This window comes from Eublepharis macularius, chromosome 19, assembly GCF_028583425.1.
Source record: "Eublepharis macularius isolate TG4126 chromosome 19, MPM_Emac_v1.0, whole genome shotgun sequence".
Lineage (NCBI taxonomy): Eukaryota > Metazoa > Chordata > Lepidosauria > Squamata > Eublepharidae > Eublepharis > Eublepharis macularius.
The window spans coordinates 3,738,950-3,754,565 of record NC_072808.1 but is presented as its reverse complement, the minus strand read 5'-3'; the positions used below and the strand labels follow the sequence as shown (position 1 = coordinate 3,754,565).

The window sequence follows — 15,616 nt, the reverse complement described above, 5'->3', positions numbered from 1 at the left end:
TATTTTGGACTCACCAAAACCTTTAACAACTTCTTGTAGCGCACAAGCCTCTCTTTCATGCCACACTACTGGGCCACAGCACCCAGTTTAATTACTGATCCAGAGCAAAGAAACTCCTTGGAGCTTTTGGAAAAGTCAGCATGGGGGCAACGACGACAGTCTTGATGGCTCTCCCCTTCAGCCCCACACCAACAATGAGGACAAAGGTGAGAAAAGAAGAATATAAATGAATGAATAAATATACGTTACACAAAGATGCCTAGGTGTCATTCCTACTAACAACAAATTCTCGACACTAAATCTAGCAGATCACCCAAGCTTGAACTAGTTGCCAGTTGAAAAGATGGGATCGGCTCTACTCTTCCTTAAATTCAGCTGCCTATTTAAATAAAGCTTGTAAACAGGACTCTTGCCTTACTTCAAGTAAGGTTAAAAAAAAAAAGTGTAAAAAGGAAGTCATGTTCAAGAAATTTACCAGAAACCACAGTATTAAAAAATTAAATGAGCAAACTTTGTTCACAAATGAAGCAACACAGCCTAGTCAAGACACCGTCACCTGCTACCGTATGTTAAACAGTGCAATCCTATGCAGAGTTACTCCAGTCTAAGCCCATGAACTCTGCATAGGGTTGCACTGTAAGTATTCTGCCATCAAGGCCAAAAAAAAGACAGTAGAAAATGTGATCACTTGATATTAATGGACAGAAGCACCGTGACCAGAAATCCAGAAAAGAAGTCTCTCAATGGCCATCAAAAACCCCTTCCAGACATTCTCTTTATCTCTTCAAGAAACACCTCCACATTTTAAGGCTAGGGGCCCCCCATCCCAGCAAAAGCTTAAAAGAAAGCTAAGATTCTAATTAATCCACTGCATAGGGCTGGAAACAGATGCTGGCGTCCATGAATCAATGGCATGCAGAGAGGTAGGCAGCCCTGACTCTTGAAAGTTCATACTCTGGAAACCTAGTTGGTCTTTAAGGTGCTACTGGACCAGAGAAAGGCAGAGAAGCTTATGAAATCCAGTGGTGCAACAAATAAAACGTATGCAGAGAAAGTAGGTGCTGTTAAAGTAGGAGCACATTCACATGAACACCTCCTGGGGATCAATAATCCTCTTCTTTACACCTTCATATGACACTCTCTTTAAAGCAAAGAAACATGCCGCTGTGAAGCATACACACCTCCGTGCAACACAGTACCAAGATTACAGCTGTAAATAAAGAGTTGGAATTCCTCGCTGAGTTTGTATTATTGTTCGTGGATGCAAAAACAACATGTTAGGGATCAAAGACCAGCTGCTCTATCTGGGACAGTTTGAACTCTTCAATGGACAGGCACCAGATTATAAAAGTAGGAAGTTGTCATATGGAGGCATTGAACAACTCTCTGACAACCATCCTTCGGACTCCAGTTCCATGCATTTACAAGCTCCTTAAGGCTATGGTTGCTGAATGAAGAGAAAATAAAAAATGGTAAACCCTTTTTGTAACAGGCAGATGTGTGGGGTGTGGGTGGGTGTCCTTCACAGATTATAAAAGGGCATCCTTTCCAACCACATCCCTTTATAAAATAGTGGCATGTGGTACAAATAGGAAGAAGCCACACCAATACTTATTGACCAAAGATAGGGTACAGGATCCAACGGATTTCTTGACCTAATTCAGCACAAACAAGGAGTCAGCTTGGCCAACTGACATCCCGAAACACAACCCTACTGAATCTTTTCCGAGATTTAAGAAACGCCAGCAGACAGCTTTCTAAAAAGACCAACCTTGCAGCACAATCGCTCTTACCTCATGCTGTAGGCACCAGCACCCAGCTCTTGACCAATACCGGATAGGCTGGCATCAAAATCCTGAACCAGACCCGATTCGATGACTTCGTCGGCCAAGGGTAACTTCAGAGCCCAAGCCATCTTTGCGCACCAAGCCGTGCGCCGAGGGCACAACTCCTCCTGAAAGCGCTGCACACCCTGAGATGCCCCTCAAAGGTCTTCAGGCACTACACACCTCCCAGTCACCACATAGCACCACCCCTGGGTCAGATGGGTGCAGCCTCCTTAGGCACCCCGAACACTTGGAGAAGGAAGATTTAAACAGCCCCCCAACCCCAAATAACCTTCCTTGGGCACTCCTATATCCTCACCAGCTAACAGGGAGCGCATGGGTGAAGGTTTCTCTTCCCTTCCACCCTCAGGGATCCAGACAGCCTGCTTCTACTGGGGGACACCCCCTCCAAGAGCTCCAGCGCTGGGGGGCCAGGGGGGTTAAACCCCTCAAAGATGAGCCCCCTCAGGGACTCTGGCTTGCCCCTCCACAAGTCCCAGAGCTGTGGGGAGGGGGATTTAAACCCCTCAAAGATGAACCCCCTCAGGGACTCTGGCTTGCCCCTCCACAAGTCCCAGAGCTGTGGGGAGGGGGGTTTAAACCCCTCAAAGATGAACCCCCTCAGGGATTCTGGCTTGCCCCTCCAAAAGTCCCAGAGCTGTGGAGGGGGGTCAAACCCCTCAAAGATGAGCCCCTTCAGGGACTCTGGCTCGACCCTCCACGTCCCCCCCCAGGCCTCTGCCTTCCCTCACCAGCCTCCACAAGCCCCACCCCACAATTCCCTCAGCCGCTGGAGCCACCCAAGAGGAAGGACCCCCAAAGGCAAAACTCTGGCATGCCAAGCTGCCCCCTCCCACGCCACTACTGTATATTCTTATGCCTACGAGCTACACGCTATACCACTCTGCCTTACATAAAGGTATATACTACTAGTATGCAGAAAGCTGTCAGGCCCCAGGCCTGGCTCTCTCAAGGCAGCCCCCCCACCGCCACCCCTGGCAGAGGCGCCGGGCCTGCCCTTCCGCCACCCGCCAGCGCTGCTGCCGCTGCTGCCACCACCCCCGCGGCCTCCTCAATATGGAGGCGGCCGATGAGAGAAGTCCGCGACATGCAGCCCGGCCGGGCACGCGCGCCCCGCCCCCTTCCCCCCGGGCCTGCCCGGCCAATCGGCGCTCTCCTTCCCCGCCCTTTCGACCGAAGCGACCAATGAGATTGAAGCATCGCCCGTCTCACAGGCGGCGAGCCAGCCTGCGGGGTTGGATGAGGGGAAAGGGGGGGCGTGGCGCGGCGAGGCATGGGCGCAGGCTGGAGCTTCGCGAGCGCGTTCGGTTCCCGCCGAAGGCGTTGCTGTCTGGGTTGCCAACCTCCAGGCAGCGCCTGGATACCTCCCGGAATTAGAGTCGAGTTCCAAAATATATCATACATCCCGTCCAACTTTCACCCTATTTCACATTCCCCTCGAACCTATCCTTCTCATACATATGCACCCAACAAATGGCTGTGGGTCTCGAAAGCTTATGCGACAATAAAGTGGGTTAGTCTTAAAGGTGCTACTGGACTCTTTACTGTGATGCATGTGACGAAGAGAGCTGTGGGTCTCAAAAGCTTATGCTACAATAAAGGTTAGTCTTAAAGGTGCTACTGGACTCTACTATTTTGCTATTACAGACTAACATGGCAAACTCCTCGGAATCCATGCACAAAAATAAACGGATCCTCCTAGCTCAAGCCTGCTATTCAGTCTTCACACGAAGAAATCTCTGCTTGAGTCACTGGAAACCCACTACCGGAATTAGTACGCAGCGCTCGCCTGGATGGACACTGGAGGCTTGACCCAGTAGCTAAGGTTGCCAGCCTCCAGTTGGGGCTTGGAGATGATCTCAGAATTACAACTGATCTTCAGTCTACAGAGATCCATTCCCCTGGAGAAAGTGGCTTGCATTGGAGGATGGACTCTACATCATTGTACCCAGCTGATGTGTCTCCCCAAACCCCACCGTCCCTGGCTCCACCCCAAATTTCCAGGATTTTCCCAACCCAAAGCTGACACCCCTACCATTGCTCAGTGTGATCTGTGTGCTTGCTTGGGAGTAAGCTCTCACCGCCCCGCCCACTCCATAGTATTCATGGATAGTGTAAGCTAGCCTGATTTCATCGGGTCTTGGAAGCTAAGCAGGGTTGGTGCTACTCAGAGGAAGGTAAAGGCAATCCACCTCTAAACATCTCTTGCCTTGAAACCCCTGCAGGGGGGTCACTAGAGGTTGCCTGCAATTCAACCCCACTTTCCACCAACACATTACAATAAAGTGTACCTTTTAAATGGCCCCTTGCTCTGGAACTCAGTTCCCAGCAGTGTGGCCTGTCGCTGATGGACTGAGAGCTGGTTGCCCCAACTCAACTCTCAAAAAAATAATCCTGCTAGTTCAGTCCTTAAAGTGGCTTGAACTCCTACCCTTGGAAACTGTCATTGTGGAGTAGGATTGGGCACCTCAGCAAAGAATTTTGAGCACCTTCTCAACCTGTAATTCCTAGGATTATGAATACATATGTTCTAAATAAACTAATGGGGGGATCAGAGCCACAATTCCTTTTCTGGAATTTATTTCATGATTTGACCATCTCCTTTCCTGCCTAAATTATTTGTTGCAGCTATTGGTGGGCTTTTTTTTGGTGCAATGCTGCCACCTGGTGAATGCAGTCACCTAGCAGTTATCCAGCAGTGGAGTTTCAAAGGGAGATTAGAGAGACTTCTGAATTGCAACTGATAACGAAGCTCAAGGCAATACATTCACCTGGATTGGAGACATGGACTTTCTGTCTCATCACCAATGCTGATTTCTCCACACCCACTACCCCCTCCGCATACCCCACCCTATTCAGTCACACCTGCCATTGTCATTCATCAGCGATTATCATTTGGCTTGTGCCATCACTCCACTCTTCAAGATGTAAGGACAGATGGATTCACATTGGAGCTGTATCTGAAGAAGTGAGCTGCAGCTCACGAAAGCTCCCACCCTACCACAGATTTTGTTACTTCTTATAGGTGCTACTGAACTCTTGCTCTTTTCTACTGCAACAGACAAGCACCGCTGCTCATCTTGCTCTGTCACCTTGGCACAACACTCCTCAGTGGATGAGATAGAAAGAAAATTACAATGTATTTTGAACAACAAACGAATAAGCAATTTCCAAATGTAGTAGGAGCGCACCATACCTGTTCTTCGGCTCTCCTTCAGGTATGACCATGCAATTGTAATTCTTGGTAAAGTTTCTCTGCAGAAGTAGATGGGAGTTTGGCATCTTTTTTTCCTCAATTCGATCAGCCTTTTGGGGTTTCCAGTATCGTATTCTATCCTTCAGTGTGCAGAATTTAATACGAGGTGTAGAATTAAGTACTGCCTACTGAATCAAACCCCCAAAAGCCTTGTAACGTGGCATTTTTGCCTCCAACTGGAAAGTTTGCAAGCAAGGTGTGAAGGAAACATCTCTCCCTTATTGTTTGTCAACCGTCTCCATATTTAGGGGCAGTTTATTTTGGTTTCATACTTCTCCTCTATAAATTTATCCATCCCACCCCCATGGGGAGGTGTCTATATATCTTGTGGCAGTGAATGCTATTGGTATGCACAGTCAGGGGCCCAAAATGGCAAAAGGGGGCTGAAAATGGCTGAAAAGGGGCCCAAAATGGTCAGAATTGGGCCACTGCTGAGCGGGAGAGTGATCCACCACCCATCAGAGGCCCGATCCGGGCTGTTTTGGGACCAATCCTGGCTGTTTTAGGCCCGATGCTGGACATTTTGGGCCAAATCCAGGCTGAAACAGGCCCAAAAATCAGGTGGGCGTGGCCACCTGACATGTGACCTCTTTGGAAAACTACCGGAACTGCGTTCCTGCGAGCCCACATTCTTTAGCTTTTCTCCACAGGGAAGGTTTCCAAATTCCATGATCATTTTGATCGCCTCGTTCTTACTCTTTCAGCAGAAAAGAGCAAGAGTTCAGTAGCACCTATAAGACTAAAATTTGTGGTAGGGTATGAACTTTCGTGAGCCACAGCTCTCTTCTTCAGATACAGCTAGAATGTCAATGTAATTCTGTATCTGAAGAAGTGAGCTGTAGCTCACGAAAGCTCATTCCCTACCACAAATTTTGTTAGTCTTATAGGTGCTATCGGACTTGCTCTTTTCTACTGTTGCAGGCAAACACGGCTACCCATCTTGATCTATCTCCATGGAAGGTACCACACAGGTTCATGAAACAGGAAAGCTACTTGCCTTTCAACTAAGCCAATTTCCATCTTTTTGATGCTGTAGCATGCAACAGCCCTCATTTGGGTAAGATCCATGCTGATCAAGCATCTATGAGGTCTATAAGGGTCAACAGAACTGTTTTTAGTCCCTGTTTCTCTGGATCCGTTGGAGGGAGGAAAAGCAAACAAACCAGAGGGTTTTTTAAAAGGAAAAATACAGTTTATTTCACACAAACACATCAAGTGCATTGACTGACTCTTTGCAGCAGAGGTGTGGAAGCAAGGCAGCCCCTCCAAACAACACTGCTCCTTCTTTCTTCCTTTACTCTCAACTGATGGCCACCACAACTCCACGGCATCAGGGAAGAGGAAGGTATAAGCAGCATCAACCACAGATTCGGAAGGTCTGCCAAAGTTACCCTGTCATCTTGATTTTGCAAAGGAGATCCGAGTACACGTCGCTTGTTAGATTAGGATCCACAGCCCTAACGCACATCAGACCACACATCATATACCATCTATGCACACTTTATTGCTTTCAATGGGCTTCACATGTGTATGAACTGGAGCATGTTACGCAAGAAGCTCTGCAAAGGTATCACTTCTTCAGCTCATCTTCTGCACTATATGCGTGGATTATGAAATCGGGCGGGAGATAAACGATAGTCGTTTCAGAGCTGAGTTGATCTGAAAGGTTGTGCACTAACCCTACTTAAACCTCTTGCTAAGGAGATATTTTGTAAGTTTGGAGACTGTTTCAAAAGGCTGCAAAACCTGTTTGAACAGAGGCCAACCAACAGTGGGACAAAAGAAACGTATGTTTACACCGTATGCACTTCTCATGACTTTTGAACACGGGAAGTTGTCTTATATCAAATCAACTCTTTGGTCCATCTAGTTTAATACTGTTGATTCTGATGGGCAGTAGATCTCCACCATCTCAGGTATAGATCCTTTGAGTTGTCAAAGACTGAACTAGGGACGATTGCATACAAGGCATGTGCTCGACCAATGAGCCACAATATCTCCCTCATCTAGGCAATTGAAATGACTTGCATCCCAACAAACCAAATACTGGCTCATCCTCCAGACTAGCCCTTCTTTACATACGTCAGGCAGGCTGTCTTTGGTTTTCCAGAAACTTAGAAAGGGATGTTCCTCGGTAACGTCATGGAACCCAAGCAATCAGCCCTTATGCAACCTGAAAATTGCCCCGCCCGATAGTACGCGTATAGTAGAGTGGACCAAATTTAAAATGCCATGCACACAGCGAAATGCTAAGCAGAACCTAAACATGACAGAGGGTCTCTCTCTCTATAAATTGGGATTCAAAGAAGAGTAAGACCACCCTTGGTGGTTGTTTTTTTTTGTTGCAATGTCAAATACACACACAAGTGCATAATTAGTGGATAGTGGGATGGATACTATGTTTAAAACCACACACACACACACACACACACACACACACACACACACACACACACAAAACTCCCTTCTGTTGAACCGCAAATGGTCCCAGTCATTGGCGGCAGGGGAATGCATCCTACTGGCCAGGGCTCATTTCGAGGGGGAACGCACAGGAACGAAGTTCCAGCAGTTCCCCAAAGAGGTCACATCAGGTGGCCCTGCCCACCTGACTCTCAGCCATTTTGGGCCTGTTTCAGCCTGGATTGGGGCCAAAACGGCCCAGATCGGGCCCCTGACAGGTGGTGGATCACTCTCCTGCTCAGCAGCGGCCCGACCCTGACCATTTTGGGCCGCTTTTCAGCCATTTTCAGGCCCTTCTTGCCATTTTGAGCTCAATTTCAGCCCTGAATGGCCAGGATTGGGTCCAAAACAGCCAGGATAGGTGATGTCAGGGGGGGGGAGGGTGGCATATGCAAATCAGTTATGCTAATGACACACTTCCGGTGATGGCAAGGGCTGTGGCATATGCAAATGAGATATGCTAATGAGTTATGCTAATGAGTTCCTCCAGCTCTTTTTCTATGAAATGACCCGTCCTACTGGCTCTTTGTCATCCTATTGCAGTAGCAGTTAAGCCAAAGAAATTTATGAGGCCAATTTGCATTCACAGAGCTCTTCAATGTCTTCAGCTAGAGTTGAAATGAAGTTCTGCAGCAAGTGGCAAAGTTTCAAAATCTTGAACGTAATGCTATATTTTGCACCTGATCGGGGAGATGAATTTTAAACGTTTTAAATCTTTGATAACTGCAGAAAAGGCAGTAATGATGAGGACCATCTTGCCAAGTATACAACCTTAACAGCTCTAGCTTTTCCTCAACATTCCCAATGTCAACAGCCTCCACGAGGGATGCGGAAACAATTAAGAATACAAATGTTAAAATTTTGCAAGCAAATTGGGGAGAATTAGCTGGAGAAACACCTCTTTCCCTCTCCAATTCAATGCCGCTCTAGGAGAAACTAATTGGGCACCACCATGCATCCCATGCCTTTCCTTTAATAGGAAAACCTCCACCCTCACCTCGGACTCCAGCAAATCCAGTCAACAGCATCCTACTAGGATCCCATATGAAGACTACAGCAGACCCTAAATGATGTCCTAGGTTTCTTAAAGTTATATATATTAGGACTGTGATTCCGTTAAAGAAATCTTAGTCAATTAATCATATGCATGTTAAGTGATTATTAGTTAAATCTGCACAACTCTGCTCATGGATAAAACAATTGCTTTACAGGAAAAAAATCCCACGCACTTCAATTTCAGATATGTATGGGTCCTCATCTTAGAAGAGGAAGGATTGAATATTTTTTTTAAACAGATTGCCTCATTCAGTGGTGGCCTCTTTCTGGACTATGAAAAGGTTTTTAAAACTGATTAATCTCCACCAATTAAAAGCATGATCCTAAACCGTTAGACTCTTGCAAGCCCGCTGAAGTCAACTGCTCTGTTAATACCGTGGCCCTAAAATACACACACACACACACACACATCTATGCTCACCCATTGATGCTCAGTGTCAAGACGCATGACTGATGAACGCCTTGGCTGCATTTACACAGGGGAAAAAGGAAACAACTGAACTGGCCACGTGATAGAACTGCACGCTCATTCTCTACCAGCCTTGGGCAGCTCCAGTAGGCAGTTCATATTTTTATGCAAGTTGTCAAGTGTTGAAAAAACTTTTCAGGTGGCAGCACAAGTAAACTCTGCTCTGCGCATCCCAGCTAGCTACAGCCCAGGAACCAACAAATGAGTTGGTTCCTGCTGGCTTGCTTTACTCCTCCTTTTCTCAATAACAAGGTCTCATTTGAGGGAGTGAGAGATGGGAAGAGTCAACCCTACCCTTTCTTTCCAAGAACTGATTCTCCAATTATTTAGTATAGTGATGTTCTATTCCCCAAAGGAGAAGTCGAGCAGAGGGGGACCGTCTCCCAAAGCCTGGAGCAGAGGCAGGTAGAAAGAAGAAGTGAGATTCAAAAATCCGACATGGAACGTTTAACTCAAGTTTCAAAGTCTGTTTTTATTATTTCCATCCACCAATCCCAGGGCTTCCCCTTCCACCCTACTTGAGCTGCTGTCGATTCTGAATGGGAGACTGTAGACACCGTCAAGGCCTTGCAGTTCTCACTGCCCCAAAGCAAGGGTCTACTCATACAATTGCCTCATTATACCTTTACGGCTGCAATAAATCTGGGCGGTGGCATTGTCCCCGAAGCCTATTTGAGTTGTGCTCTGCCCACAAGACACAACCCCCCCCCCCCTGCTAGCCACTCTTCCGATAAGAACCTCAGCCAGGATCATATACCTAGGACATTGCTTGAACATGGAATCCACTGGACCCAGCATGATTTAGCAAACCCTGCCCTCTAAAAACCGATCTGCCCCTTGCTGTGTGAGCTAGATTATTCTTGCTGCTGGCACCGGGTACTGCCCAGGATTTCCAACACCACCACAGCCACGCTGATCAAGATACCGAAGAAACACGAGAGTGGACGAGTGTTGACTGCCGCCCCCATTTTTCCCAGCATGCATCTGGAAAGGAGAAGTTAATCTATCCATAAAAACAAACAAAAATAACAGTCTAGGAATCCAGCAAGCTCAAACGTCCTAGTAGATAAAAAATAATATTTTTTCTTCAGTGATTTAAAAATTCTTTTAGTTGATAGTGCTCTGTAAACAGTAATAATAATAATAATATATTCACACAAAAAAGATATAAATTATGCCACTACTCTGCTTAAATGCTGTTAACTAGACCTGTTACCACATGTGAAGAGACGGAAGTGTCTTTGAAAAGAAACTGAAACAGGATTTTCACAAAACTATCTTGAAATGTGACAGGAAATTTCTCGTTGATACTATTCTGCTGGCCCTAATGCTACCTTTTCAAATACACTCAGGACATCCTTTAAAAAAAAAACAAAACAGACAGCCTTTTGTCTGACAGAAAGAAGCTAAATGTGTATGTATTCCTAAATCCTTCATCGCCCCCGTATGACACTCAGGAGGGAAGGACACAGCTGAACGTGTACACAGTAGGGTCATGTGAGGAAAAAGAGCAAGGATACATCGAAGCAAGAGGAAATCCTATTTCATTCCCTCCACTTCAGTCATCATCGTAAAAGGGTTGGCAGGGTGCAGGGAGAAATTAGCCACAAAGTGCTTGGAGCAGCAACAAAGGGTAGACAAGGTTCTCAGAACTAAGCCCCATCCTTCAAGGGATTTGAAAGACATTGAGTTTGCTGGTGTTTTTGAGCGTCTGCCGCCGGTTGCAGAACCAAACCCGAACCACTTCGCGGTCGTAATTGAGCTCCTTAGCAATCTCTGTGATCTCCTGACCTGTCGGCAGGGCGTTTTTCTCGAAGTAAGCGTTGAGGGCCTCGATGGCTTGCGGCGTAAACGACGTGCGGCGTTTCCGTTTCTTGGAAGGCTCGCCGCCTACAAACTCCATCAAGTTCTGCTGGCCCTCTTGGTTCCGCAACTCTGCCTCGCTCAACCATTTTTCCAGCACCGGTTTTAACTTCTGGGCACTCTTGGGGGTGATGTCCAACTTTTCAAACCTGCAAAGAAAAGTTTCATAGAACATGAGAAGGTGAGTCAATTCCTTATCTGTTGACGCTAGGCCAGGTAAAAAAATTCCAATACAACTCCTCTTTCTCCTTAATCTGAAGTGTTTCAGAGGAAAAAATCCTTCATCACAGAACAGGACCCAAAGGGCAGGACTCCACAAACTATTTCCATGTGTGCAACAGTCTGTGTGCAAGCCAATGTGCTAAAAATACTCCTCGCTGCTGTCTGCTTGCTAAGTGAAAACAATTCTACCTTCCCACTATCTTTTCGGCACGCATAAGACATACCACAAGGTATTTCTCCCAATACAATTTCAAAAGCAAATTAAATAAAACCACGTGAACTCTCTGCTGTACATTCTATTGCTGCAAATGTACACTGTTAGTTCCTTAAAAATTACACTAAGGTGCTATGTGTTGCTATAGCCACAGCACTATTGTTTGTGCAAGCAGAATTGAGCCAAGTGTGTTTTCCTTTCCATTCACACATTGCTGGATCCAAACCAACACACACGCATTCTACGTTTTTGCAAAAATGACATTTACAGCCGTCTGACCAGAAAAACATAATCTGGTAAATTATAAATCTCTGAGAGATCTCAATAACATTTTTTATTCTGCTGGTTTAAAGAACTGGCTAACAGTCAATTATTTTAAAATCCCTAGGCCAAGACACTCTGCCTGTGTGGCAATCCCACAGACTCAATGCATAGTTTCAGCCACGCCTCCTACAAGGGGGCCCCTCCCCAAAACACCTTTGGCTTACCTGCATATGGCAGATTGGCTGTACGCAGGTCCTTCAGTTGCAGTTAAAGCTTGGCCCACCTGCGTCTGCGTTAGACCCAGAGACAGGCGTCGGATCTTAAAGTTCTTAGCAAATTCTCGTATCTCCTCTAAGTTTATTCCATCTTCGTCGCTACTGTTGTTTGGAGGCTGAGGTTCTAATGCGAAAGAGGGAGGCAGTGGGGACACTAGTCAGACAATGATTCCAGAGGGGTAGCCACTTTAGGCCCAAAATAGATATTACGTGTAACACGTGAGTGCTAAGGGGACTTTCGGACAGATAGCAGCTGTGAATTTGCTGTAGGCATTCAATTCTGCAATGCTGCAGGGTCCCAATTCAGATCAACATCATTGCACTGGGGAAGAGGGGCTTCAGCCGCCCTGCCCTCATGCCACTTTCCCCATCTTGAAATGGAGAAATTCTTGAGGATGTTTACGTACTTTTAAACTATCTGTCTGTCTCATGGAACCTAACTGATGGTCAATCAAAATGGACCCTCCATTCCCTAACAGCCACCAAAACACTTACAATACAGCATCGGAAAGAGAAAAGCCCACTTCTCGTAACTCACTGGTTTTAGGACCATATAAAAATTGCCAATTTGCATATAACATATTGCATATAGACGACAATTGCTTATGGATTTATTTTTAGATACTTGGAGACCTTTTATAGAAGCTTATGTTTAGATTTGCCAGCATTGGTTTTTTTTTTCTTTGCACAAATAATTTTTTATTAAAAAATGAATCAGAGATCATTTAATCAGATGCCACAGAAGGTAGGTCAATTTATATACACAACAGAATGCAGAATTAAGAGAGATGTTCCTAACAGAGTCCAGTTTCACTGATAATGAATGTGAGATACACATCTATCTCTCCACCTTTCTATTGTGTATATAAATAAGACTTGATGAACTTATACTCCAAAGCATCCAATGAAGTGAACTCTGACTGAAGAAAGCGGCATGCTGAAAATGTTTCTTATTAACTCTTTAAGTGGCCACTAGACTTCTGCTTTATAGTCAAGCAATGCGTTCATTCCCCCCCTCCCCAGATTTACAGACTTTAACTAAATGTGATAGAAAACCCCAACTACACACACTAATTGCTTCTGCTGCAGCACAAGCTAAAATTCTTGCTGCCGACACAGAGTAATGGGCGGGGGGAAGCAATGACTAAAGAAAACAGCCTGGCTACAGTCTGAGAGCTGAACTACAAGAGACAAATTACATGAGGAGGTGCATGCAAAGACAGTTGCAATGTCAGCCAGGAAGCTGAGTTTTAAAACAGATCGGGCAGCTTTGTTAATTTCCCCTCTCTACAGAGTGGGCAAAGAAGATTCCTGCTCAGAGGGTTTGTTAATTTCCTTTTTGCCTCCCAAAGCCCCTGTCAGTTTCACCTCCCCTTCTAAGAGGTGAAGAGGAAATAAACAAACCTTCCCTCTCCTTGGCTCTGTAGAGAGGGGAATTTGACAAAGCCTCCTGATCTCTTTTAAAATTCAGCTTCCCTGCTAACATTGCGACTCCCTTCACGTGCTCTTCCTCGTGTAATTTGTCTCTTGTAGCTTAGCTCTGAGTCAACATGAACTGAAGACACCATCAGCCAGAGTGGGCTAAGCAAAGCTATCCCCGCAGACCCGGTACAGTGAATGCCCGAACCACACAAACCCAGCACTCCCCCACGCTGGGCTCAACAAGAAACACACCCCCACACCCCACTGCAACCACCCGCAAGGCTGAATCACAAACCGCTTCCTATTTTAATGACTCCCACCCTCCACCTGGCCTAAAAACAAACCAGAGATCCCAGAGATGCTTACTGGAAACCAGCTGGCTTACAGTCGGGGTCTCTGAGCAGGTGATGGGGACAGGAGCAGAACTGAGTTTGCTTGCTGGGGGAGGGCTAGTGATGACCACCGCTGGCTGAGTTAAGGTCGGGGCAGGTTGAATGGGCTGGACCTGATGATGTAGCAAAAGAGAAGAAGGTTCAGATGCAGAAATCCTGAACTGAACTTTGGCTCCTGTTTTGAAGAACCACCTCACTGGCAAAACTGTGTGCCGGAGCGGCCAAGCAAGCCCAAACTCCACTATCAGAACCACACAGGCATTTTTCCACATTTTTGCCAGTTTTAACTGATACATCGAATAAGAGCTACGCATCCTCTGTTCTGTAAGTTTAGAGCCATCATCTGAAAGAGAGCTCATAGAGGGCCCTGGAGCTGTAGAGGGAACACACAGCCTCTTCCTGGCTTCACCACTTAAGTGACAGGTATGCAAACCAGCCAATCTGGTGCCCTGTCTTACCCCCACCAATATACACAGTGAAAAAGCTCTCTGCTTTATTTTAAAAACTGTACATTAATATGTTTCCGTGTTCTTTTGTTGTTGTTCTAAAGGCGTTCTAAAGAGTTAGGGAGGTGATGCAAGAGGCACCATCTAAACAGTTGCAAACTTGCAAAAAATCTACTCCCCCCAAATCTTGGTTCAGAAGGTAAATTTGGACTGAACAGAGAAATGCCATTTCCTCAGTAACCTCAGCACAGTAGTCTAAAAATGTTGTTTTCGACCTAATTCAGGATGAGGCTCTTTGAACCTGATTTGTGCATACATATTCACTTTGACAACTTGCATGTGTGACTGGGCAATCACAGATTTAACAGTATAGACAGAATGTCCGTTTCACCTCGAACACAGTGCCTTAAAATGGAGTCAATTGACATATTCAAAGGGCAAGTCACTGAGCACACGATGAAGAAGTAGGGAAAAATCAGGGCGTATGTGAACCTCAGTCTGATGTAGAATGTGCTCTGTACATGGTCAGAGGCAACCTTTCCTTTATTACTACTTCATGTATTACATGCCTGAAAAGAAGCTATGGTTCTGACTTCCTAGATTACAAAGAGAAATAATATTTCACACTCAGTTTTCTTTCCTTTCTCTCCTTGCCCCTTTGCTTCGATTTCATGTTCAGCACAGTGAATATATTAAATATATAGTTAAGACAACAGATGGCCTGAAACTTAATCATAATCTTAACATATTTAACCATTAAAAAGGTCACTCTTTAGTGGTTAGACATATTCCAATTAACACATTCCAATTAACACTTCATTTTCACCACCAGGCTACTTGCCCAAAGCATGTGTTTCGGAAGTGAAACTTGTATGGAACAGGCATGCCTCTAACAATTCCGAAGTGACATTCACACAGTCCTGAGACGTGGGTTGATAAATGGGCCCTATTCGTTGTCATTAGCCTCACAGATTTCTTCCCCCCCCCCCCGCTTTTTCTGTTAAAAAAATCAAGTTTCTAGCTCTTAAGGCTACAATGCCCAGTAAAAACTACAAGGAGCAGAATTCAAGTGCCCCCAAAGTAGAGCTGAATGTCTTGCGCAGCTTTCTGTCTCCCTCCGTGATTTGTAACAAAATAAGCAGACATATTGAAGTCTGCTTAATCTGTACGGGATGCAGAGGCAGCGCGCTCTCCTTGCTCCCTTGCACTCAGGAGCAAAGTGCACTGGCAGCGGTGAGAGGGATAGGGAGCCGACCTCACCGGCAGCTTCCTCTCGCTGCTGCCAGCGCGCCCCCCTTGTTCTCCTAAACACACTGAGGAGCCAAGCGCACTGGCACTGGCGAGAGGGAGCCAAGCAGACTATACGAGATGCCTAGAGAAACAACCTCTGCCAAGAAGAGGGGGGGATTCTCCTTCTTCTCCCTGACAGA

General features: G+C 46.0%; 2 protein-coding genes across 3 annotated transcripts in view; both read right to left on the bottom strand.

The window, feature by feature from the left end:
- Nucleotides 1–2,880, bottom strand: part of TFCP2 (transcription factor CP2) — a 44,340-nt gene extending 41,460 nt beyond the window's left edge. Inside the window, exon 1 of the mRNA XM_055003634.1 lies at nucleotides 1,794–2,880. Coding sequence (XP_054859609.1) covers nucleotides 1,794–1,915 — 122 coding nt within the window. The 5' untranslated portion in view covers nucleotides 1,916–2,880. The remainder of the gene's footprint in view (nucleotides 1–1,793) is intronic.
- Nucleotides 2,881–7,029: 4,149 nt separating this feature from the next.
- The window catches only part of POU6F1 (POU class 6 homeobox 1), a 33,734-nt gene continuing 25,147 nt past the window's right edge, over nucleotides 7,030–15,616 (bottom strand). For both annotated transcript variants that reach the window (XM_055003756.1, XM_055003755.1), the window contains 3 exons: nucleotides 13,715–13,853; nucleotides 11,876–12,050; nucleotides 7,030–11,100 (listed from right to left, as the gene is read on the bottom strand). In XM_055003756.1, coding sequence (XP_054859731.1) covers nucleotides 10,755–11,100; nucleotides 11,876–12,050; nucleotides 13,715–13,853 — 660 coding nt within the window. In that variant the 3' untranslated portion in view covers nucleotides 7,030–10,754. The remainder of the gene's footprint in view (nucleotides 11,101–11,875; nucleotides 12,051–13,714; nucleotides 13,854–15,616) is intronic.